Below are 26,135 nucleotides of genomic sequence, written 5' to 3'. Positions count from 1 at the left end.
ATTTCTTAAATTCCTAATTTCTTAATTTCCACCTTTTTTCTAATTTCCTAATTTTAATTTCCACCTAATTAACTTGTCTCTAGTTCTCCCTATTTTTGTGCTTCGTGCGTCATACTCTTGACATAGCAAGATGTCATAAGGTTCTAGTTCTCTAAGCTTTGCATTGGCAATATGTCATAATTCATGACATAGAAGGTGTCATAACCTTCTTTCCACTCAATTTTGCCATTTTGAAATCAATTGCCTCTAATATCAATTTCATGCTAATCTTGTCTTTTCTCCAATTTATCTATAAATTGGATGAATTTATTCAATCAAAGGCCCTAATCACATTAATAATGAGAATAATCAGATTATCGAATTCCTAATCCTTTGTCAAGTCAATCACTCTTTGAGTACTCTTGTGCCATTATCTACTTGCTTTCATCTCATGTTTATGCACTTGAAGGTGAGATCCACAAACAAAGGCTATTTGGAGAAGAAAGAAGAACAATGGAGCCGCATGAAGGAAGCATTCAGATCTACGTTTGGTTTGCATAATATTTAGTTTTGAATGTTTCATTTTCATGTCTTTATTGAGTGTAATTAGGATAGATCATTACATTTAAGCTTTTGTGATTGAGCTAATGATTAATGTTTATATATGTTTGTGATGATTTCCTATTTCCTAAGCTACAGTAAGAACACATAAAACTGCACAAAGAACTAAACAAGAACAAAAGCCGAAAGTAAATATTTTTGGTTGATGCAAGATTGCTCATCGATCGGGGATGCTCCCGCATCAGACAAACCAAGTAGAAAAAGATGTTGCATGAGAGGCAACTCATGAACATCTAAGAGGATTCAGAATGAAGATACCATACTCATTTCTGATCCAAACATCTTCCTCATCTGCCAACCTCTTCTTTAGCTCTTCTAGTGCCTCACTGACTTCTCTAACCTCTAGCTCCCTTTGTTTCTTTTTCTTTGCTTCAGATATGCATATTTTCTTTGTTTTTGCAACTTTGATTTGGTTCTGCCACAAAAATTCATCCGGTTTGTCACCATCATCTCTTTGTCGACCGGTTCCATCTGTCCATCAGGTTCATCCATCATATTTTTCTACAAACTCATGTCACCCTCCAGTTTAACCTTTGCAACTAGTTTTCTTAGATCTTTCTTCAAAACCTCCAGTATGACCTCTGCAACCAGTTCTATCAAACCTTCCAGTATAACCTTTGCCACCGGTTTCTCAGTACTGTAACTTTTCTTAGGACTCAGATTCTTTACCTCCTTCTCTTTCTCCTTCAAAGAAATCAATGTGAACTTCTGCCCATTATTTTCAATAGTAACTAGGTTTCTTCTGCAATCATAAATAGCTCCTCGATCATACTGCCAAGGCTTTCCCAACAAGACATGGCAAACACTCATAGACGCAACATCACATAAAACTTCATCTCTGAAAGGCCCAATATTGAAACTCACCAAACACTGCTCCTTTATCTCTATCTTTTGATCATCTTGTAACCAACTTACCTCATAAGGAAAAGGGGCCTTAAGCCTCTTCAACCCAAGCTTCACAACCATCTCCTTATATACTAAATTACCAGTAATTTCACTATCTACAATGACCTTGCAACACTTACCACCTAATTTGCACACAGTCTGGAAAATACTCTTCCTTTGAGTAGATCAGGTATCCTTTCTTTTGAACATAAGGGATTCTCCTTGCTCCGGTGCACAGTCAGATTCAATACCATCTGGTTCTTCACTTTCCACACAACTTCTTGCCATTCCTTGCTTACATTCATATTATGTCCGGTCTCTCCACACTTGAAACATTTGCCAGGAAATTCTCTATCGGTACTGCTGCTACCTTTCCTCGGTGTCTTCTGTTCTGTTTCTTTACTCCACTTAGGTTTTGATTCCTCTTCTTCAACCGATTTCTTCATGCTATCACTCATCTTGAATTTCTCCTTTTTCTTATTCGGTTATCTTCTTCTCACCTTCTCCCCAGCCTTCAAAGTATACTGGTAAGCTTATTCAACTGTGGAAACCTTCAACATACTCGTCTCATCTTGAATGTTAAAAGAAAGTCCATTGATGTACCTCATGACCTTTTCTCTATCCATCTCTCTATGTCCAGATCTAATCAACACATTGTAGAATTCTTGAGTATATTCCTTCACAGTCATGTTTCTTTGTTTTTGGTTCTGCAACTTCTTGAACAGTTCCAATTTATAGTCTTTCGGTATGAACTTGGCCTTCAATCTTGCAACCATCTGTCTCCACCAGGTGATCTTCAATTCACCATTCTCCACTTTGTCTTTCTACAATTATTTCCACCACAAGGCAACATGCCCTTTCAACTTGGTCTGTGCCAACCAGACTCTTTGCGGGTCCTTGACATCCTCAAACTCAAAGTAGTCCTCCAACTCTCCGATCCAATCAATCAAATCCTCCGGGTTTAGCGTTCCAGAAAAGTTGGAAACCTCAACTTTATGAACTTTACTCGCTTGTGCGACTGCTCTCAGGAATCTTTCCTCTCTTTCATCTTCTAATCCTTCAGGTTCCTCAAGCTCTTCACCAACTTCCTCATATTCATCCTCTGAATCATAGTTTCTCTAAAAACCAGCCAAAGCATTTCGGATTTCATTCCTCACTTCATTCTTCAAGTCTTCCATCATCTGATCTACCCTCCGGGGGTTTGTCCTCCTCAGCGGCATCTCTTCTTCAACTTCGGTGAAATGCATCAACTCGACGATTTGACTACCAATTTCAATTGCCTCCCCTCAGTGATCTATTGAACACACACATAGCCTGCTTCCAATCGGCGATCTGTCCACCCCAAGGAATGCCTCAATGTTTGCAAATGATTCTTCCACCAGCCAGTCCATAACCAACTCTGATACCACTTGATACAGCCATAACCGGTAAAAACCCTCAAAAGAGTCAACCGACTTATGCAACAAGAGAGACACAATAAAGGCAACAAGAAAACATAACAAGTTCACATAAATAGATCATATTAAAGCCTTATAACTTCCGACAATCATCCGAAAATCATCATATTATCATCAAAGAACATTTAGTAGTTAACCGGTTACATGCAAGCGTCAAGCCATATACAATCCAACTGGGACTCTAAGAATCAACTAGATCACAACATGCAAATCTCAATCCTTATTATAAGTTCTATGTCATCTGCCCCCCCAAATAAATATATAATAACATATTTATACCCACCGGAACACATCCAGGTTGGCCTCATTAGATTACATTCACCAATGCAGGAAAATGAAACGTGTAATTAAGTTGGCCCTAAGATTTAAAGAAATCTTTCAGGAGAATAAGAACTAAGTGATGCAGTTTAGTAGGAAGGTCGACCACATGCCAAAGAACATCAGACAAGGCCCAAGATAGATCCACATGCCAAGAATCATGCCAGTAATGAAGGAAAACCAACTGGTAAGCACAAGAACTGTCCCGTAACCCAGAAACAATCAACCGTAAGCGATAATTGACCGGAAAAGAACCCAAATGAACTGAAAAATCTAGAATCAAGCACGTGAAACCATTTAAAAATCGAAAATAAGTTCTACCATGAAGAAAAAGCAACTACCGATACCAACCGGTAAGAACATAGAAAAGTGCACAAAGAATTAAATAAGAACAAAAGTTGAAAGGAAATACTTTTGGTTGATGCAAGATTGCTCATCAACCATGGATGCTCCTGCATCAGAGAGATATCCTTGCTTGGGGTCCTGATCCAAAAGGAAACTTCTGGGTTGCTTCGGGATACTAGAGCTAGATAAGAAAATTCATGGGAGAACATTGGTACCTTTGTGGGAACATAGTTGTAGCAAGTTTACCTGGCTTAAATGCAAATTCTTCTTATGGGTCATTGTGTAGAATAGGTGTTTCATTTGGGAGAATCATAGAAAGAGAATATTTTAGGGTTCTTCTATGTGTGTTGTATGCAATAATAGTGAGGAATTCTCCTCACATATTTTCTTCCCGTGCCCTTTCTCTATGAATTTTTGACACTACTGGTGGTATATAGAGGAACGATTGCATTTATGCATCCTCCTTGGTCGAGCTCTGGGGTCTTCCGAGGAATTTTTGAATTAAGACTTCTTTCCTACATATTACTTGGAACATAGGCCCTTCTTTTATTCTTTGGAAAATATGGTTGGAAAAAATAGAAAGGATTTATCATGATAGGAAAATACTGAGTCAATTTATGGATGAGAATTATGTGTTCTTCAAGAGACCTTATTGAAAAAATGTGATCTATTCACTCCAGTGGATCTGAGTGATTTGGTTGTTATTCAAAGATTGGATTTGGTTGGTTGTTGCACGAGGTTCCCCTCTTCCATGGTGAGTCAACTTTATAAGAGTAAGGTTTGTCAGGATAGTTGTTGGTCACCCCCTCCTCATAATGTGCTGAAGATTAATACTGATGGTTCTTCCAAAGGTAATCCTAGGCATGTTGGGATTGGTGGAGTTGGTAGAGTTGGTAGAGATAATTTGAGGGTTGTCCATTTTTTGTTTTCTTTATATAAATGATAACATAGTAAAAAAATAATGGAATTTGTTGCTATCCTTTATGCTTTGGAGAGAATTTGTGAACTTAGTTGGAGAAATAATATGTGAATCAAGTTCATAGATAACATAGTTGATATGTTAAATAAGTGGTAGGCGGAGGGAATGGATTAGCAATTGGCGTTGGTGGTCAATTAGATTGTTAGAATTTTGAGATCTTTGGATTCTATTGCCTTTTGCCACATTCCTCAAGAATGAAATAGGGTAGCATATTGTTTGGCAAAATGGGCTCTAAGAAGATGAGGATGTGAAATTTTGGGGATTGGGGAAGTTTGTCCATAAACTATTCTTAGATGTTAGAAGAGTTAGTTATGGAGGACATGAGAGATTATTTGGGGGCTTCAAGAGAACCTTGATTGGTTGGTAGGTTGCATTCTTTCTTGTTGCATTCCTTGTTGATGGGCTTGTTGGCTCTTGTGAGAGAAGGATGGGAGATGAAGCGAATGATAGTGAAACAAGAATAATAGGAGTGAGAGCGGAAGCAGGCCCAAAAACAATAGAAGTAGGAGCTGACATCGATGACTCACTCACAACCTTCAAAGAAGCTTCACCCTTTTGGGCCATTGTCTACTGACGATGCTTACACTCACATGAAAGTTGGTTCTGGTGTAAATGGGGACTAGGAACAAAGGTCTAAGAAGGAGTAGTGACATAGTGATCCATAGAGAAGTCTTTGAGATCATTGTCGGTGGAGGAGAAGGCTCAACTGATAGAGCATGAAATGCAACTAGAATAGGTAATACAAACACAACCACGAATTCCCTTCCTCATTTTGCTCGAGGAGCAATAAGAGGAATACGGGGTACCCTCAGTGTTGTGAAGTAGAATCTAATGGTGGCGAGTGAGAATGAGGTGAATGCTTACCTTTAGCATACTGGGTAGGATGAGGGATGTCAGTTGGGATCAAAAGATCAAAGGGTGGACAGGCTGCAGACTTTGACAACATGGGTGCCTTTTCCTTGTCTACATCAGAAGTAGTCATGTGAACAAAAGACAATATTGGGGGTTGTATAGTCCTAGGTGGGAGAGGAGGTCTATATTGAGGAACATGTCTATCACCAACCCTCAATGAAGAAGGGACAAAAGACATGACCCACGCAACACACGAGCAAACAAAGATGGTGGAGAAAATATCAATGTAGGAAGAGGAAATGAATACCCAGGTTGAACCGACTTAGGAGCCAACTCCCCCATTTTATATTGATAATATGATCTATACATCAAATCACCATGGAGAAGTAGAGGTCCAACTGAGCAGGCCAAAAGTGATCCAACAAAAAATCCCTATGGGCTATGAGCGGTTGATAGCTAGTATCCTGGACAACATGTATTGATCCGTCATGAGGAAACTTTAAGAACTTATGAATTATCGACATCCAAGGGATACCTAGTTTAACCAGAGAAAGATCCTATTCAAGATTAATAATGAATGTACTTGATATAGCCTTGGGCCCCACAAGGACCGTCAAGGTGATATTTCCTAAAGGGGTAAGAGACAACCTGTTATGTGTATGAAGGGTAGCACAAAACTCATCGTATCTTAGCCCATGATGACCATTGACAAATAAGGCATCCTCCATAATAACATCAACTATACATGAAGGATCAACCATCACACATGTGATAGTTTGACCATTTAACTTGACAGGGATGTATAAAGGAGCAGGCTCTCCGCAATACAAAACATCTAAACGAGTAAAAGATATAGCAATGGTTTTTTCCCTATGGTTAGGAGGCAAGATAGGATTGATAGTGACTATATTCATGTAGGGCCCTCATTTGATGTTGGATCTAAAGATGATGTGGAGACAAATTTAGACAAATGAGGTGGAAAGGGATTTGTGTATATTTGCAACTCACTATTTGCCTTGTCCACAAACTTGTTAGATTTTTGCTTTATTTCATTGATTAGTATAGCCCCACTATCTATGTGGTATTAGATTAGATGTCTAAGATGAATGCAATATTGAATGTCATGTCCAAGCACACGATGAAACTGCTAGAACTTTGAACCATCATACCACTAAGGCTATGGTTTGTTTTCAGGCAAAGGTTTGACCTTAGAAAGGGTTATTACGTTATCCTTTAACAATATATACATTATTCTCAAATTAGAGCCATTTAACTTTGTTGGCATTGTGTTGTCATTGATTTCAACCAACATTGTGATGTCATTGGAGTCACCGGTACACAAGTTAGTGTTTGACTTGTGTAGAAGATATAGACAAGAGATCGGTATGATATAACAATCGATAAATGATGACATCTATGAGTGGGCAAGATGTTGAGCTGTTGATTGTGATGAAGAGGTAGAGTGTTATCTAAATCACATCAACATAGGTGGAGAAGGATGTACAAGTCACCGATACATTGTGTGGATGTAGAACAATAGGACTGCCACCAGATAAGGATGCAATCACCATATAAAGAAAAGAATGACAATGAATGTGCCCCAACTAGATCACATGTGCCTGTTTGAAGATATGCTGCACAAATAGGGAAGCCACATGAGTGCATTGGAGGATGCAGATGACAAGGATCCACTCCCATTGGTAAGTGGAGCTTATCTCCTATTATGCAAAGTATGCATCTTAGTTCTGTGAGATAAGACAAAAGTAGAAGGCAGGTGATTGAAGGCTCACACCAGATCTACCAGTGAAACAAAAGCATGCATCAAGAGCATGTAATCAAAGATGTGCACCGGATGAGGAAGGGTTGGCATATTGTGCCACTGGGACAAAAAAGGAAGAGTAAAGAAGTGATGGGTTTGTCACCTTGACAAACTGACTAAGATGATGTCTGGTCTGATGATGAATAAGGCAAAGATTGAGCAGCTGCAGATAGAGAGTGCAACCAACATGCAGATGCCTCAGATGGAAATAACTGAAGGTTGATGACATGCTGTCATCAAGGTGCCTACCGATAAGTATGAGAATCAGTAAGAGAGAAAAGAGGCTAAGTCATGTGCTCCTACCTGATGAGAATGAGCATGCTATGGATAGGCATGTCTGGCGACTGGTTAAGGTGTTCCATCGACATAGTAGAAAAGTACATACATGATGATTAATTGGTAAAGTGTGAGGTACCGATAGGGTTAGAGAACTGATAGAAAAGAAGGACCAGTTGTGTGTTGATTGTCGATGACCAAGTCTAGCTGACACAAAGATCTTTGCTAAGGTGGATATCAATAAGGATGCCACGTGGAGTTGAATTGGCAAGCTTGTAGAGGTCGATGAAGTGCCGTTTCGGTGAGGTTGTTGGTGTTTGGTTGACATTTAATGTTGACTGTGAAAATCATGGGATGTGTTGCAGAGGTGTGTAGCTCGAGGAAGGTTGAATAGAGGTGATCGAAGGGAGGCATCAATCAATGCAAAATGTCCAGGTGCAGAACAAGGTTGGTGATGCAATCTGATGAACCATTTATGGTGAGTGACCAAGTGCCTTTCCGACATACTATCTATGTTTGCTAAACTTAGCATACGTGTATTGGAAGCCGTGGGATTGGTAGAGATTGATTGATTTGTTGCAGGTGATCAATCTCTGGAAGGAGATCTGATTGGATTCGATGTGCCTCGTGATCAGTGGAAGAAACCCTAAGGCACCAAGTTTGAATGTTGCTTTTGGCGGGAAAGTCTAATTATAAACATGCAGGCCAAAGATAGAATGTGACGATGCCTCAGAGAGAGATGTTGCCAAGTAATTGAAAAGGCCAAATGGAGAAGGAGATGAAGAGTGATATCTACAGAGGATCATAGAGATCGAGCAGAAGGGAGACAACTGACAATAGGGTTTAGTAGAGGCTTAACCGGTAAGGTTAATGCAACCGACAAGCAGCAAAGGAGGATCAGTGTAGAAGTGAACAAGTAGTGTTCAAGCTAGCCAAAGGATATCATAGAGTGAGGCGATCATGAGTGTGTTGCAGAGAACACAACAAAGTAGGGTGGAACCAGTAAGTTGAGCAACTGACAGTCAAGTGCAGAGTCCATCAGATGAACAATCGGTAGAGCCTGAGTCGGCAAGTGAGCAGTAGCAGGAGAAGGTGAGCAGAGAGAGGAGGTGAGAAGAAGGAAGGAGAGGATATAAAACCACCAAGGAACATAATAGAGACAAAGTGACAAAAGGAAGAGGAGGAGTCAACCGGTAAGGCAGAGGAGAAGTGAAACCGACAGGGCGAAGAGTATGCAGTAGTTACAAGACTCACTTGTAACCAGAATATTAATTTTGTATTTGAAAATGTTTTTTGTAGATCACCGAGTTGTAGCTCGGTGCAGGGGTTGGTGCTCCTTGGGTTGATGCCCTAAATAAGGGTTTGGTGCTCCTTGGGTTGGTGCCCTAAACTTTGTAATCAATTTTATTGTGAGGCTGGATTGGAGCAGTAGACTTCAACAACATCTCTCACCGAGGTTTTTCCCATCTTGGGTTTTCCTTGTATATACTGGTGTTATGTGATGTGCCTTTATGTGATTGCATTGTGTTTCTTTTCCTTATCCTACTAGTATGTTGTTTAGTGCTTGAGTTACTAACTAGTATCTTCTTTTAGAATAATTAAAGGGAAAAGTTTGAGAACCACTGATTCACCCCCCTCTCAGTGGTACATTATGTCTAACAAACTTTGTAAAGACTCTATTTTGTTTTGGCTTATGTGCAAATTTCTTAGTCGCTCAAGGTATAGTGACAATGTTAGTCATACTTTTGTTCTTTCTACATCTTTCTATGGAAGACATACCCCCAAAGGTACAAGCACAAGAGTTAAAAGTGGATTCTTTGAACTGAATCATCGTATGCTAGTAGTTAGTGAGTGAGAAACATAGGCTGACAAAGTTTTGATGCTGATTAAGGGATAACTTTTCTCTCAATGTCAGCTATAGATTACCTATAAACATCCTTTATAGGTAACTATATGACTAGATAAAGGAAATTTTGGTAGAGATAGATTGGTATCGAGATGTAAAATCAATTATCTTTTCATTTGACTTTTGCATACAATGAACAAGGTCAACTATGGTGACCCTACTTGCAATGTTTGCTTGAAACTGTTTGAGGAACAAATCCATTAGTTGATCAAATGTTTAGATTGAATTATCCAGTAAGGAGCTACACCACTCTAACATGACTCCCTTAAGGGATTGAGAGAATAGCTTAAGCAACATAAAATACAAACTATGGTAGTCATTACACATGACCATTATGCATATTGGGATTCTCATTTCCATTAAATTGATGAAACTTTAATGCATCAACCCCCTAGGGAAGGATGGTATGAAGAATACTCAAGTTAAGTGAGCTCTTGTTATAATAAGAAGGTAACAAAGATTAACCAGAAGCGGATGCAAGATTTGTGTTATTGCTGCAGTTGTCTCATGTTTTGCAATATGGTGTTTAAAATAGGTTTAGCAAGTGGAGGGGGTGGAGGTGCGCCATGCATAGTAGTAGATGAATGGGTTCCATGACCACCACCTCCACTAGAATTGGCATGGGGTCTAATACCACCACTATCTAGGTAGTACCAGCCCCATCACCGACATAGGCGGAACTAGTGTGAGCAGTGGCAAAAACAGTGGTAGAGCTATTGGATATACTTGTGTAATCTAGGGGAATATTAAGAACATTAATAATAGGAATCAAAGGATCAATTGTAGGTACAATGCAAACCATGTGTACTATCTCTTCAGGCATGTCAAGACTAATATGAGGACCAATATCATTGAATTGACCATTCTAAGAGGGAGCATCTAGAAGGGGTACATGACTCTTAACGATTAAGGATAATGCCCTCAATATCTCCAAGATTTTTCTATCTAAAATCAACATATCCCTCAAGGTAATTATCACATTTCCATCTTGGGGGAGAACATTTCTTGAGTCAAGAACCCTTCGAGGTCTCTTAGGTTGTCCTCTAATGATTGAATCCAGTCAAACTGAGCAATGATTGCAGAATCATGGTTAATATCAAGAGGAGATCTCAAGGGACTATTTATAGGGGTAGTATCTTGCGATCTTGGTGTAGAATTGAGCCCATAGCCATACCACTCTGAAGGGGATGAGGAGTGAAGAGATCACTCAGTTCTAACACATCTATAAACATCGAACTTGGCTGAGTAGTAATATAACAATTAGGAGGAAGACATTGTATAGAAGTCCTCCTCATAACAATCCCAGTGGTGGTTTGGGTCGTAAAGATCATATACAAGCTCTACAAAACTCTGACCAATCCATGGGTGTGCAATAAAGGATTCAAATTCAGAGTATTTGACTAAGGAAATTTTTACTAAGATTAAGTTCTTTTTATTTTTAAATAAATTTTAAAACAGATTGAACACACACACACACACACCTAAGTAAATAAAACTCAAGTGGTTCATCTTGCATTCACCAAAATGTGGAGGAGAAAATTTGACACCCTCAAGGTGATGAAATCCTAGAGGAGCAAATAAGCCTACTCCCCTTCACTAAATTGGCGCTTTAGTGAGCCAGGAGATATAGACTACTTAACTACCCAAACCTAGGATGTAGTTTATGAATAAGCCTACTCCCCCTCACTAAATTGGTGCTCTGGTGGGCCAGGAGATATAGACTACTTAACTACCCAAACCTAGGATGGAGTGTATTGGATACAAGGTCTACCGGACATGATATGACGGGTCACAAAGACTCTCTAGTGGACTCTACATAGTCTCTACCTAAAGATGCTTGTGTGGGTTGAAGACGATAACACGATGTGCTATCATCCTATATGGATAGAACACAAAGACACACATAGAAGGTATAAAGTGACACACATATATTACAAATAGACTTTTGAGCTAAATAAAAGATTGACAAAGAGTAAAAATGAGTATAATACTGAATATAAACTAGGAGAAAATATGAAAGATGTCTTACAACTAGTCCAAGATAGAAGCCTCCTGCTAGCTCCTAAGCTCACTTCAAAAAAATGTACACATGAGAAAGAGAAAATCTTAGGGATGTGTATAGAGGTTTTCCATATGTAGTCGAACCCCCATCTTGGTGTTTCCATCTCCATGGACAACCAAGATGATAGATAACGAATAAAAAGGAAGTGATATGTAACAAAAAGAAAAAAAAGATATGCTATTGTAAACACATTGCTTTAATGGAAACAAGGAGAAAATAAGTCCCCTTCAACACTCAAAGAACAAGATCCTGACAAAGTGAAGGTAAGCACCAAGAGTCCTATGCATGATTTCAAATATGATGATGATTTTAATGGCATATAGCAATGGTGGAATGCAAGAAGAATGATCAAAAAGTGGTAGAAAGTCTCAAAGTGTCCAAGGGAGAGTTGAATCCGTTGTTAGAGAGCCAAAAATGAAGCTCTCAAGGGAAGATAAACAAACTAGGTTCGAATCCGACATCAGTGAGAACACAGAGTGGTGTTATGAACCTTGCCAGTTACAGCGTAACGCTCAAACAACCACCTTCAGTCTACAAATTTGTGGGACACTAGCGTGGTCCACAAATTTCTTTCTGGTGTGTTAGTATCCACGTGTCAATAGTCAATGAAGTTGAGAAAAAGCCAAGGTGAACGCTGACTAGGCAAGCCATGGAAGCGAAAAGGAGAAAAGGTGAAGATGTTCTTGTTGGCATTATGTGAACTGGTATGTGGACATAATGACATTGTATGTTGTCATTGATGTCAATATGTTGAAGAGGTATGAACTGGCATATGTGAGAATCGGTATAGCACTGTGAACCGACATTTGTGCCAAAGTGAAGCGGTGTGCTTGTTCAAGGTGAACCGACATATGGTTATGGGAATCAGCACATGGAAGCATTGCATGACTACCGGTTGGTAGTCTCAGTTTCAGGGTTTCTGGTTGAAGTGCTTCAAGCCTGTATGGCTCAACTGGTGATCTTTGTGTGATGAGTAAGCAGTATAGCAAAGAATAGATCGTGTTGCCACGTCAACCTTGTGCGCGTGAAGGATCTTGCATGAAGAAGACTATCCCTATCTACCTCGGGAATGTGCAATGTTTGTAAATGGTGAAAACACGTGATGGATTATCAGCCGCCATGAAATCAGTGGATAATGAACGATGGAGAATGTCTTGAGATTTATTCAAGATCTACTGCATTTAATACAGTATGATCAACAATTAGGATTGAACTGTTTGAATTCCTTAACCTAATAGGTCTAGGGTTTAGGGTTTATGCTACTGACCTATCTGTTGTCCTTTAAGGTCGATGTTGTGATTCTTTCAGAGGTTGTTGGCAAAAGCTGTGTGTGAGTATCCAAGAGAAGGGATACAAGATCCTTGCCAGACCAGAGGAGAGAAGTGATACTTGCAGAGTGTAAGTGTAGAAGGTGAAGAGGAGCTTAAGCGGATCTGCATTGGCATTGAGTGCTGTTACTAGATCATTGTAATACCTGTTGATCTCTAACCACCTCAATAGTTGGAAAATCCCCTAACAGGGTAGCCTTAACCGGCTTGCTGTAAATCCCTTAACAGGGTAACTCAAAGTTATTGAGATCTGGAAAGCTAGAGAGCTTTGAAAATCCTTTAGCTATTGAGTTCTTGAAATCCTCTAACAAGGTACCCTTAACAGGGTTTAACCCTTAACAGGGTTTAACCCTTAACAGGGTTTAACCCTTAACCGGGTATTGTAGCCATCCCTTAACCGGGTGATCTCTAATAGGATCGGTTCCTAGCAGAACCTTTTGTAATGTCTTTAACCGGACAAGGCATCTAACATAGAGGACTTCCAAAGAGTTCAACAACAAGCTTGTGGGTATTCATCCCCACCGTGGTTTTTCCCAGTTGGGTTTCCACGTGAAAAATATGTGTGTCATGTGTGATGCTTTTATCTTGTGATGCTTTGTTATTGCCTGTTAAGCATATGACGGTTCCTATGTTTTATGACTGTCAATAAAACATGTTGAACTAGCTATTGTGAAGATATGATGATAGATTACCCGTTCATGCATAAGGGTGAAATGGTAGTGTAGTTTTGAGTTGAGTGGAAAACTCAGTGAGTAACCGGTTTATGATTGTCTTAGTTGTTCTGAGTCTTACCGATTGCACTCTGCTGGAAACCGGTGTCACTGTTTGCCAGTCATTCGGAGTAATTGCTACTGAACTGGTTTAGGTTTGTATTTTGTCTGTACTGATTCACCCCCCCCCTCTCAGTACCGGTTTGGTAAGTACTATTCGTTCATCATTGAGTTATCAGTTCTCCATTCAACAGAAAGCGAAGGCATTTGTGTAGCGTGGAATTGCACATAGTGCAATTTACAATGTTACAACTAATAACACATTCACACATCATCAAAAAATTAAAATGTTTAGCTAAGGAAAACCACTAGATGCTTTCACACCCCTAGGAAATCAATGCAAAAGTTTGATAGCCTCACAATTTGGGACATCTTTATAGACTGTCACTCTAATAGGTCAAGTGGGATGTTCGAAATGTTAACATAATACATGAATGCTTCTCAACACAAGGACTAGATCATACCCCATAAACCCCATAGATTAATATTATATTAAATTATCATAAATAATTTATTATCATTAAGAAAGAGAATGTATTAAAAAAAATACTTAAATTAAGTTAAAAGAGATTTTTTTAATTTATCATAATAAAGTAGAATTTAGAAATATTTAAATGATGTCTAAAAAATAAAAAATAATCATTACTTAAAAAGAGAATATACAAATATCATTTAATAAAGTTTAAAGAAAACCATTTTTTCTCACTTCAAATATCATAAATTTTTAAAAACTACAAATTAATGATTGAAATATTAAAAATGATTTATAAAATGTACATATTTATATAAAAAATATCAAAAAACATATTTTTAATATATTTATTTATAATTTTTTTTGTATTGAAGAAGATTTGAATTTTAAGATATCTGTTTATAATTTTCTTTGTATTGAGGAAGATTTGAACTCAACACTCTACAACATGTACTTTGCCATTAAATCTTTAGTTTATTTGCATAAATTTTGTTCAAAAGAATTTTAAATAAGTTACTAATTTAAAACTTCAACGTAATCAAATTATTTTTTAATGTCAATGAGCCCTTGGTCTCCTCATGAAGATGAAAGATTCTTAACCCATCATAAAAAAAACAAAACTACCAATTGCACCTTGGTATGCAATGGGTATGCCGAAGAGCTGTGGAAAGTTGATTAGGGAAGGTTTGGTCTATTTTTGCATAAATTTGTGTAGTACATGGGGTCAATTGGTAGGCCATGATGTCGTTTGTGCAACAAAAGTCTCAATGGAGAAGTGATAGCTTAAAATCAACTACACATCCACTTAGAAAGATTCAATCATAAATGAAACAAAACCTTTTAATTAAAAGACAAGTTTCATTACGAATAGACTCATCTTAGGTTTGCAATAGGGTTAGAGCGTAATCATATATAGAGGGGTGAAGTGTGAGAGAGATATTCGTAAAGAGATAGAGTTGAAGAGTTGAAGAGAGAGAGAGAGAGAGAGAGAGAGAGAGAGAGAGAGAGAGAGAGAGAGAGAGAGAGAGAGAGAGAGAGAGAGAGAGAGAGAGAGAGAGAGAGAGAGAGAGAGAGAGAGAGAGAGAGAGAGAGAGAGAGAGAGAGAGAGAGAGAGAGAGAGAGAGAGAGAGAGAGAGAGAGAGAAATAAATAGTGGGAGAGAGAAAGATAAAGATATAGATAGTGGTAGAGAGATAGAGGAGTAGATAAAATAAATGATATGCAGAGATAGATATAGAGAAGAAAACGTATATAAATATGGAGGTCCAAAAAGAGGGAAAATGACAGAGAGGGAGGGAGATGGATGGATAATGGGAGGCCTATCTAGAGATATAGGGAGAGAGAGGAAGATAGAGGTAGAGTTGAAGATAGAGCAAGAGAGAAAGACGCAAAAAATAGATAGAGGGAGGTGGACAAAGAGATAAAGATAGAAAGATAGGGGATAGAGAGGGAGAGATAGAGAGATCTATAAAGGAAAAGGAAGACACACACACACACATATTTGGTGATATATATGTATGTATGTATATATACATACATGTACATATATATACATACATATGTGTGTGTGGGCATATGTATATGTATGTATGTATGTATGTACATATGTATATATATGTACATACATACATACATACATACATATATATATATATATTATACACATATACATATATATACATACACACACATATATATACATGTATATATACATCTATATATATACATGTATATATATACATATATGTATATATATATATATACATACATAGATGTACATACATGTATATACATGTACATGTATATATACACATGTATATATACACATGTATATATACATATGTATATATATGTATGTACATACACACACACACACATACATACATATATATACACACACACAGACACACACATATGTACTAAACAATTCTATTTTAATTTTAATTTTTATTCTTATAATGAGATAAATAAATAATTAAGAAATATTTTTATTTTTTTATATTTTTTTTGTACTAATATAGTTAATAAACTGGATTACAGACAAGTATATAATTCCTTTAGCAGTTCGATATAACTATACAAAATAGGAGCAGTTTGTTACTTAATAACAATGCAAAACATGTGGGAGTATGTGATTTGGCAGATCTGTTATACATAAGTCTAATTACAATAAAGACAAAAAGAGGCAAAAAAGTAATCCATGGTGTATGCCTGGATTACATCCAGGTTATCCATTCTGTAGGTCCTTCCATCCAGAAAAGCTTGTGATCGTCCAACATCCTAGCAGTTTGGATCATCTGCTGTCTAACCTGGTGGCCATTGCCTCTGATTTCTTCCATGAGAACGTTGAGGGCGTTCACAAAAGGAGTTCTCTCAGCATTGGTTCTCCCCCAAGTGTATCCATGGGATAGCTCTAAGATGAATACCGTGGCATGTCCATCTGAAAGGAACCTCTAAAAATTCTCTTTGTTAAGCTTGAACACCATAGTGACCCACAAGACAGAGTGGAGGGTGAGACTTTGAAAAGACTCAGTAAGGGCCCTGACTTGCCCTTGAAATTTTTCTAAGTTCCTAATTTCCCATATATACCAAAGGATATCACCAGAAAGTATATTCCAGAATATATTAGTATCTCTCTTAAGTCCTTTAATGACCCCTGTAACAACATTAAGAATATTACATTGCACAGGAAGAGTAAAACCAAACATAAACCAAATTTCCTTAGCAACAATGCAGTCGAAAAAAATATGTCTACTGGTTTCCCTGATTTTATAGATAGAACACAAGTCTTCATTAGTGTAATCCGATCTGGTAGGGAGCTTGTCTAGAAGAAGCAACCATTTGAAGGTTTTCTTCCTTGGAGCCAATAGAGATCCCCAAAGAGATTTGAAGTTATGGCCCCATTGAGCTCTTGACAGGTCAGAATACCAGATTGAATTGAGATGGTTGTGGATGTTGCTATCAGAAGAGACGGTTTTATAGATAGCAAGAGGTTTAAGGTTCCCAATTGAGCTCCCATTAGACCAAGTGAAGGAAGGAGGCCTGCTGTCTTCACAAGCAATGGGGGGCTGGAGGAAATGACAAGCATTGCACAAGATGTTATAAGTCCTTTTTTTTAGAAGGAGGCAGATTAAAATTTGCAGAGAGCTCTTCCCAAGGGATCAAAGTTCCATTAGTAATGATGTCTTTGAAGCAACAAATTCCTTTGCTAGCCCATTTTTTGGCCGAACACCCCTGAGTAAGGGCTAAAGGCTTATCTTTATGGGTTAAGTTCCACCAGATTGACCTATCCCCACACACTTGATTAACACGGTTGCTCCAAGTATTGCCAACATTAGATCTAATAATTTCCCATGCTTTCCAGATGGTTTTGAAGATAACAGAGCTTGCGGTAGAAACTGAGAAAGATCCAGCTAGTAGATCACTAATGGGGAGGTATTTCCAATAATTAGCTTTCTTAGGAACCCCCCTACTAATATTATTATGAATGAGCACTTTCCATGGTTCATTACCTTCCAGAGCATGAAAAATCTATTTGGCTGCCAATGCAATCCCTTGGGTTTTCAGATCCTTAAGACCCAGGCCTCCAATAGATTTATCCATGCAACACCAATCCCATTTGACTGAGTGAGATTTTCTGTGACCTCTTCCAGCCGACCACAGAAAGTCTCTGATGGTTTTCTGAATCTCATTGATCTGATAGTTATTGAACATCCAAATAGACACTTAGTATATACTGTAAGATGAGAGAATATTTTGGCACACTTGCATTCTACCTGCCAGTGATAAATAGTGCTTATTCCATTTAGAGAGCTTAGATTCAATCTTCCCCTTAATCCATGCCCACATATCCTTAAGACAAGGGGAGATTTCAAAGGGGATCCCCAGATATCTGACAATTGTGGTCAGTCCTCCCCATTGATACCCATAGGTAGCAAGCCATTCTGGAGGTTTCTCAACCCATCCAAGCATGGTAGATTTGGGTTGGGAGATCTTGGCCCCTGCGGCTTCACAAAACAAGGAGAGTTTGGTTGCTAGAGAATCCAAATTCTCTTTTTAAAGCTCAAAGAAAAGGGCAGTGTCATTTGCAAATTGGATGTTGATCAGCTCTCAGTCATCAGGGAGGGAGATTACCTTAACCCTAGGGGAGTGGGAGTTGTCTCTAAGAAAATAATAAAGAGCATCGAAAGCAATAACAAAAAGGGCAGGGGCAAGGGGGCAACCTTGCCTAATGGATCTACTAAGCTCGAATGGATGAGAAATCAGGCCATTCACTTCTACTTGGGCATGGGCATCTCTAAGAAGGACCTTAACAGATTGACAAAAGATCTCAGGAAACCCAAAGGCTTGGAGCATAGTGGTTATGAAATCCCATTCAATCCTGTCATAGGCTTTTTCGAAGTCTAACAAAAACATGGCCACCTTTTGTTCTGAGACTCTAGCCCATTCCATGGCTTGCCAACTTGTAATCAGATTTTCCAAGATGTATCTCCCTTTAATGAAGCCGGTTTGGGTGGGAGTATAAATTTAGGGAGGATATGTTTGAGCCTTAAGGCGAGCAGTTTAGCAAGGATCTTGTAAGAAACATTGAGTAGAGCAATAGGGCACCACTTCTTGATTAAAGCCTTGTCCCCTTCTTTGGGCATAAGTTTGATCAACCCTCTATTGATGTTAATTCCTAGAGTTCCAGTCTTGATGGCTTCATTATAGACCTCAAGAAGATCATCAGCTATCCATGAAATATTAGCCTTATAAAACTCTATAGTAAGCCCATCTGGTCTTGGGGCTTTGTCATTATGAAGGGAGTTAATAGCTCTAATAATCTCCTCCATTGAGAAGGGTCTACTGAGAGAGATAACCTCATTGGGAGATACAAGGTTAGGAATAAGATCCTTGCATTTGACCCTTGTAGCCTTTGAAGCAAGAGAGTCTTCGGAAGAGAAGAGTTTCTTGTAGAATTTACTGAACTCATTCAGGATTTCCTCATCAACAACAATTTCCTTTCCATCCACCCATAGCTTATCAATCCTCTCCTTACATTGTTTTTGCTTCAGAATGTTGAAAAAGAACTTTGAGCCTTTGTCCCCTTTGTCAAGCCAGAGAATCCTAGCTCTGGTTTGGGCACCTCGTGCCTTATGATGCTGTCTTTTCCGGAGCTCATCTCTAGCAATGGCCACTTGGAGATTAAGATGAGAGTTGCTGGGGTCATATTGAAGGGCTTGCTCTGTATTGAGCAGATTTGATGATAGAACCAACTCAACCCACCTGGCATCTTTGGCCTTCTTTTTGCCAATGGTGCCTATTATCTTCTGCCAACTTCTGGCGAAGGTATCAAGGGGAAAATGTTGATGACTCTGGCTTCCAGTTGGTCTCAAGGGGAAATAAAAGGTCTAAGAAAAAGAATGCTCAACAACTGGCCCTAGAGAAGATTAGGGCCAGATGGCATCAAAATTTTCAATCCGACAAGACAAACATTGTACAAGAGGGATCTAACACCCCTCCGAAGGAATTGACAAAGACCAACCCCCGTAAGGACTCTCATGTCAAAACAATTGTCAGGATTTTTGAAGGCATTGATCGTGGAGATGATGCTAGTAGGAGTAGGGTTGCAACCCCCCTTTCCCTTGATGATCCTCAATCTGCTCTCACAACATGTCAATCCCAAGTCAGGAATAATTCATTAGACCCGACAATTGTGCAGAACAATTCGCTGGACCCTCTAGGGCATGAGGATTGCTCCCCTCATCCTATCCTCATCACATCCCTGAGCCCTGCTTTGGATAAATCTAAGACCTTGGTTGATGATGACAATGTCCTTTACGAGATTATTCCAACTGCTCCAACGGTTGTCAACTCTAGAATCCAATTCACTCCCGAGATAGGTATATCGGAAGGAGAATCCCAAGATGATGCGTCCTCAGTAGACATTCACGAGTCTGAGGTAGAAACTGATTTAAGATCCAACCTGTCGACCATTAATGGTGAGGAAATTAAGGATGCAGATTTCATAAATGAGGAAATCTCTAAGGGTGAAGCTCTCACTAGAAGGAAAAGAGGAAGGCCTTTAGGCTCTAAATACAAACTCTCTCCTGCACACAAGAAATATAACCGAAAGGTGAGCATCCCCAAGTGCTTCAACAACTTCAAGGCTGACAAGAATGAAAAATAACTACATGTTCTCCATGAAATGTCTATCCTGGAATATCCAGGGGTTGGAATCCCCTGACGGGAAATATATTGTGAGAAGATTGCTGAATAGTCACAAGGACTTGGACTTTGTCCTGCTTCAGGAAGTTAAAGCTGTTAACTTCACCCTAGAGACCAATTTAAACTTCATATGGAAGGACTCTCTCAAATTCTTCACTAATCATGAGAAAGGCAAAGGAGGGGCTGCCATCCTTATTAATCCTAATTGGCAAAACTCTATCATTGACTCAGGAATCTCCCCTTGTAATAGAGCTGTGTGGGCCACTTTCCATCATGGTCATTCCTCATTCGGGTTGTGCAACATATACACTCCCAATGAGTACAAGGATAGAACTGAGCTTTGGAAGTGGTTTTCTTCTCTTCCTGACATCCCATGGATTCTAGGAGGTGACTTCAATATGGTAGAACACAAGGATGACAAGTCAGGGGGCATTGCAAATGAGTGGAAAGGAGGAGAGAAGATCCACTGGGATAGAATGAAGAGCATGAAGAGATTATCTGACCCTTTAGAAGGATTAAAGCATGTTAATAAGGGCATATGGTATACGTGGTGCAACTTCCAGAAAGTTGGTAGCAAAATCTACTCCAGACTGGATAGATTTTATACCAATAAGGACTTCTTCTCCTTTATCGCGGACCACCAAGGCTACCTGGTGGTGGTCAGACCCTCCTCCCTCTTGGATCATCACCCCATCTTTGTTGAAATTGTTCTTAGGAGTGCAAACAAGCCTCATAGTAAAAATGGAGGTAAATATCAATCTCCTCAAAGATCAGGACGTCCTTGCGGCTATTCATATAGTAAGAATGTTTAATAAGTGGAACCCCTCTAGTGGCTCCTATATATTTTTTAGTTTTATAAGAGATAAACATTATTTATAAACCATTTATTTATTTATTTATATTTCTATAATAAATAAAATAACATTCTTATTATTTGTAAAATTATTTTTATTTTTATAGTCATAATGCAATATAAATTATTATAATATATATATCGATATACTTTATATAAATTATATTTAATTAATTATTATTATTATTATTATTATTTTAATAATAAATGTAAATGAAAAATATCAAATTAAAAGTTTTTTATAAAAATAAATATTAAAATATAATATAAATTTTGTAAAGATATCTATTACATTTTTTATATAGATTCTTCAATTTTGAACCATTGGTTTGAAAATGTAATAGTTCACTTCATGTAGAAATACCTTCCACATAAAATAAAAATAATTTTTTTTATATTTAATTCTAATATTAAATTTTAATGGCTCTCCTATGCTCGAACAGTCTTGACTTGGATTTTTCGTATCGTCGCAGACAGAGAAATTGTTAAGATAAAATAGAATCTTCTGACAAAAAGAGCTACATACATACGCCTAACCCCCTAAAACTGAAATGATTGGAAAAGTCTGAATTAATAACGTTACAGTCAAGATAAATGCAGATAAAGTGATGTCATCCATAAAAAACACAAGGAAAAAAAATGTACACAGAGAGCTTGTAATTGAACCTCCTGGCTTGCTTTGCCAATTCTTACATAGCCATTGATACATATTCCGACAAATTTCAACCTGGAAAATATGAACTTTCAAAGAAACTCAACAGCACTTATGGCCGATTATTAAAGAGATCAAAACCAGTAGAAGATGGAGACCACAGAGCGTCCATGTTCATGTACGGTCGAATAAAGGGGGAGGAGCAAATAAAACTTCCGATTGCTTGTGGAAAATATGATCCGGCGAGAAGAAATGATCAGAGTAACCCGATGAAGCTGCGAGGTGAATACAGGCAAATCTTGGAAAAGATTGGGAGGTAAAGGAGAAAACAAATTGCTCGGAATATTTGGAGACACCGGCGAATTGTTACGGTTAAATTTCTCTGATTCTTTTTGTGGCAAAGAGAATGGCGAAAGATTGCTGTTAAAAACCCTCAAATTGTTAGCGTAAGGGCTCTGAGAATATAAGTCAGGGTTGCTGGCGGATTGACCTATGAGCCGCTGGACAAGCGTCTTGAATTCTCCGGCATCTGCGTGTATTATCTCTGGAGATTACCGGCGGTCTGTGTTGAATCGGCAACAGCGGCTTCCGGACCTGATTCGATTTTCTCGAAACCCTGAGTGGCGCAGTGGCTTTCTTCCTCTCTTATCCTTCGAAGAATTCATAATTCTTTTGAAGCAATTCGTCTCGGTAAGATCTTCGTCCAGCCAAAGCTTCAATTTTCTCCTAACCCTCGTTTCTGTATTATATGTGAACGGCGTCAGTGACAATTATGAGCAAAGGAGAAGAATCTTGAATCCGTGAGACAGTAAATTAAATGACGTGATTCAACTGAACTGAAAGAGCGTTACTAATTGGAAAACGAAAAAGTAAACGTCAAAGGGCGGCCATTGAACCGAGTAAGCGAAGAATAATGAGAGTCAAAATGACCAGGCTGTGTTTTGATTTTAATGTAACACGATGCTGCAGACCTTGCTGTTATTGTAGATTCTTTTTCGGGTTTTAATTTTTTGTTTTTTAATAAAATTTTGATTCTTGGTATAATCTTTCAACAATAATCACTGTGAGTGATTCGAAACTCGAATAAAAAATATTCATATAGTTTTTTTCAGAAGAATGTCACCACTGTGAATGATTCAAAAAATATTCTTACAGTTTATTTCAGAAGAATGTATTGTGATTATCACTGTTAATGATTGAAAAAGTAGAATAAAAAATATTCACACGAGTTTTTCCAAAAGAAACCATTTTGATTTGTGATGTTTCATGTTTTATTGTAAGTGTAAGTTGCTTCTTAGTATAAGAAGGTTTTATAAATTTTACAGTATAAAACATTTTGTGATGTAAATTTACTCTGAGCAAGTAACAAACGGAAATTTTGTGTTCACTGAAACTGTTTTTCTACCCTTAGCTTTGGCTATTTCTGTAAATTGTGCAAGAAATACAGGCAAGAAATGAGGGTTATATAAACCTCAGTTTTCTCCACCAAATCTTTTTTGATTAATTTCTTCAATTAACAAGAAAAAGACATGCCAGGGATGATAAGTCTGATATGGATGGTGGATTAAATTTTTTGAAACGAAAGACCCAAAAATCAACACACACAACTCACCATAAACAGTCTAAATTTAGATTTTTAATGATTTTTTTTTAACTTTTGACAGTTTTTTTTTGAGTTATTTAGAATGTCTCAGATCAGTTATAAACAATAACTCAAATGTACAGCATAGAAGTGGCAAAATCATGAAGTTGTTAGATAAACATTTAGATGATGACAAGGACCGATAACCTTATGTTCCCATGCACGCACTTAAGTGTATTTTCTATTTGAATTTGAGTGTTGGCTTGCAAATTTTTAACTATAATTAAATGATAATTTCAAATCTTTTCTTCTTTTAATGAAGCAACTGCTATTGAGGAATTGAAAAGAGAAAGACCAGGAAAAAAAACCCAAGTCGCTCTCCAAATGATCTCCTCAAATATCCATTTTTAATTAGATTCGTTATATTTAATTTGTTTGCATAGAATTTTAGTAATAAATAAATTATACATCAGCAAATTATTTTTTCGTAGTTAGTTCTAATAGTAATTTAAAATGGTTCTGCTCTTTTATCTGCTAGTAGATTCTTGACTTGGATTTCTTGTATCGTGGCAGACATACAAGTTGTTACGGCAAAATGGAATCTAATAACAAGAAGAACCACATACGCTTAACCCCCGAAAAACGGAAATGATTGGAAAAGTCTGAATTCATAAATTCACAGTCAAGATAAATGCAGATAAAGTGACGTCATCCATTAGAGAAATAAGAAAAAATGTACAGAGAGACCTAGTGATTAACGTCCTGGCTTGCTTTGCCAATTCTTACATAGCCATTGATACATATTCAGACAAACTTCAAGCTGGAAAATATGAGCTTTCAAAGAAACTCAATAGCCCTTATGGCCGATTATTAAAGAGATCAAAGCCAGTAGGAGATGGAGACCACAAAGCGTTTATGTTCATGTACGGTCTAACAGAAGGGGGGGGAGTAAATAAAAGTTCCGATTGCTTGTGGAAAACATGCCCCGGCGAGAAGAAATGATCAGAGTAACCTGACTGAAGCTGCGGTGTGAATAAAGGCAAATCTTTGTAAAGATCGGGAGATAAGAGGCGCGGAGAGGGCAGGAACAAGTTTGGAGACAAAGGAGAAAACAAATTGCTCGGAATATTTGGAGACACTGGCGAATCGTTTCCGCTAAAACTCTCAGATTCTTTTTGTGGGAAAGAAAATGGCGAAAGATCGCTGTTAAGAACCCTAAAATTGTTAGGGTAAGGACTGTGAGAGGCCTCAAAAACCATCCCTGCCGAAGCCGTCGGCGCCGGCGCTGGAGGAGGCTGAGAATATAAATCAGGGTTGCTGGCGGATTGACCTATGAGCCGCTGGACAAGATTCTTGAATTCTCCGACATTTGTGTGGATTATCTCGGGAGAGTGCGCGTAAATAATAACCGGCGGTCTGTATTGATTCGGCAGCGGCGGCTTCCGCACCTGATGCGATTCTCGCGAAACCCTGAGTGGCGCCGGCCTCGAACCTTGCAGCGGCTTTCTTCCTGTCTTTTCCTGCGAAGAATTCATAATTCTTTTGAAGCGATTCTTGTCACAAAAATATTCTTCCAGCCAAAGCTTCAATTTTCTGCTAACCTTTGACTCTGTATTTTATGTCAACGGCGTCAGTAAATTATGAGCAAAGAAGAAGGATCTTGAATCTATGACACAGTAAATTAAATTACGTGAAGCAATTGAACTCAAAGAGTATCAGTAATTGGAAAACACAAAAGTAAACGTCAAAGGGCGGCCATTGAATCAAGTTCACGAAAAAGAGTAAGAGAATCAAAAGGAACAGGTTTTTCTTTCAGAAATATTTGTCGCCTGTATTTTGATCTTTATGTAAACCTCATGATCTCCATTGCTTGTTGCCATTGGAGATTTCTTCTCAGTATAATAAGACTTGATAAATTTAACAAACAAGCACAAAGCATTCCGTGATAAAAACTTACCTTGAACAAGCCATAAAAAAACTCTGCCTCTACTCAAACTATTCCCCTGCTCTTTGCAATGGCTACTACTGTAAATTTTGCAAGAAATGCAGGTGAGAAATGAGGGTTTTATAGATCTTTGTTTTCTGTACCGAGTCTTTCCAAGAAATTTCTTTAATCAAGAAGAAAATGAACGCTCTTGACTAGCTCACTTCTTTCCAAAACGAGTCAACAGTTCCCTTGTTGACTACGTTCTACAAATTTCCATCCCACGAGGGTGGATTTTTTATGAGTCAATCATATTCTCTTTCTCATATTTTTCTCATGGCTCATTTCACTCGTGGCCTTTTATTGCTGATAAGTGTGCTTTATAATTGCCATTGTACTTCCACGCAATCAAGTAAATATTCAAGGAGTTAAACGATCATTAGAACATGGGTAATTGGGTCTGTAATCCTAGTTCTTTGTTGTAACCTTAGTTCTTTAAAAGGGTTAAATGTTTTTGATTTTGATGAAGTCACAAATGAGAGGCCTCATTTCCACTCCAAAAAGGTTTGAACATTGGTGACAAGAACAACAACACAACACTTAACCATTACATTATGCTAATATTGACTTGCACTTGGCTTAGTTAATTTAATGAAATCCACACAATTCACCATAATTAACCTTGACTACATAATTAGGGGGATGTGGTATTTCTTGAGTTAATGCATTTTAAAATTATATGTTAATGTGTTTATTAAGGTAAACTAGTGGATAAATGCATTTAATTTATTATTGGAGAATGGATACTATTTGGCGAAAATTTAGAACTTGATTTTTGTTGGCTTTGTA

The 26,135-nt window shown here is 38.0% G+C and overlaps 1 protein-coding gene across 1 annotated transcript; it reads right to left on the bottom strand.

Annotated features, from left to right (window-relative positions):
* Nucleotides 1-24,050: 24,050 nt before the first annotated feature.
* Nucleotides 24,051-25,622, bottom strand: LOC131079121 (protein MKS1). Its single transcript, XM_058017002.2, has 2 exons — nt 25,320-25,622; nt 24,051-24,971 (listed from the first exon to the last, which is right to left on the bottom strand). The coding sequence occupies exon 2, from the start codon at nt 24,895-24,897 to the stop codon at nt 24,220-24,222; it is 678 nt and encodes a 225-aa protein (XP_057872985.2). The 5' UTR covers nt 24,898-24,971; nt 25,320-25,622; the 3' UTR covers nt 24,051-24,219.
* Between the last annotated feature and the right edge of the window lie 513 nt (nt 25,623-26,135).

Source organism: Cryptomeria japonica, chromosome 10 (assembly GCF_030272615.1).
Source record: "Cryptomeria japonica chromosome 10, Sugi_1.0, whole genome shotgun sequence".
NCBI classification, from domain to species: domain Eukaryota; kingdom Viridiplantae; phylum Streptophyta; class Pinopsida; order Cupressales; family Cupressaceae; genus Cryptomeria; species Cryptomeria japonica.
This window is presented reverse-complemented; position numbering and strand designations above follow the sequence as displayed.

Bases quoted from the DNA above. Each gene is read 5' to 3' on its own strand.
- LOC131079121 (XM_058017002.2), bottom strand. From the start codon at position 24,897: ATGAATTCTTCGCAGGAAAAGACAGGAAGAAAGCCGCTGCAAGGTTCG.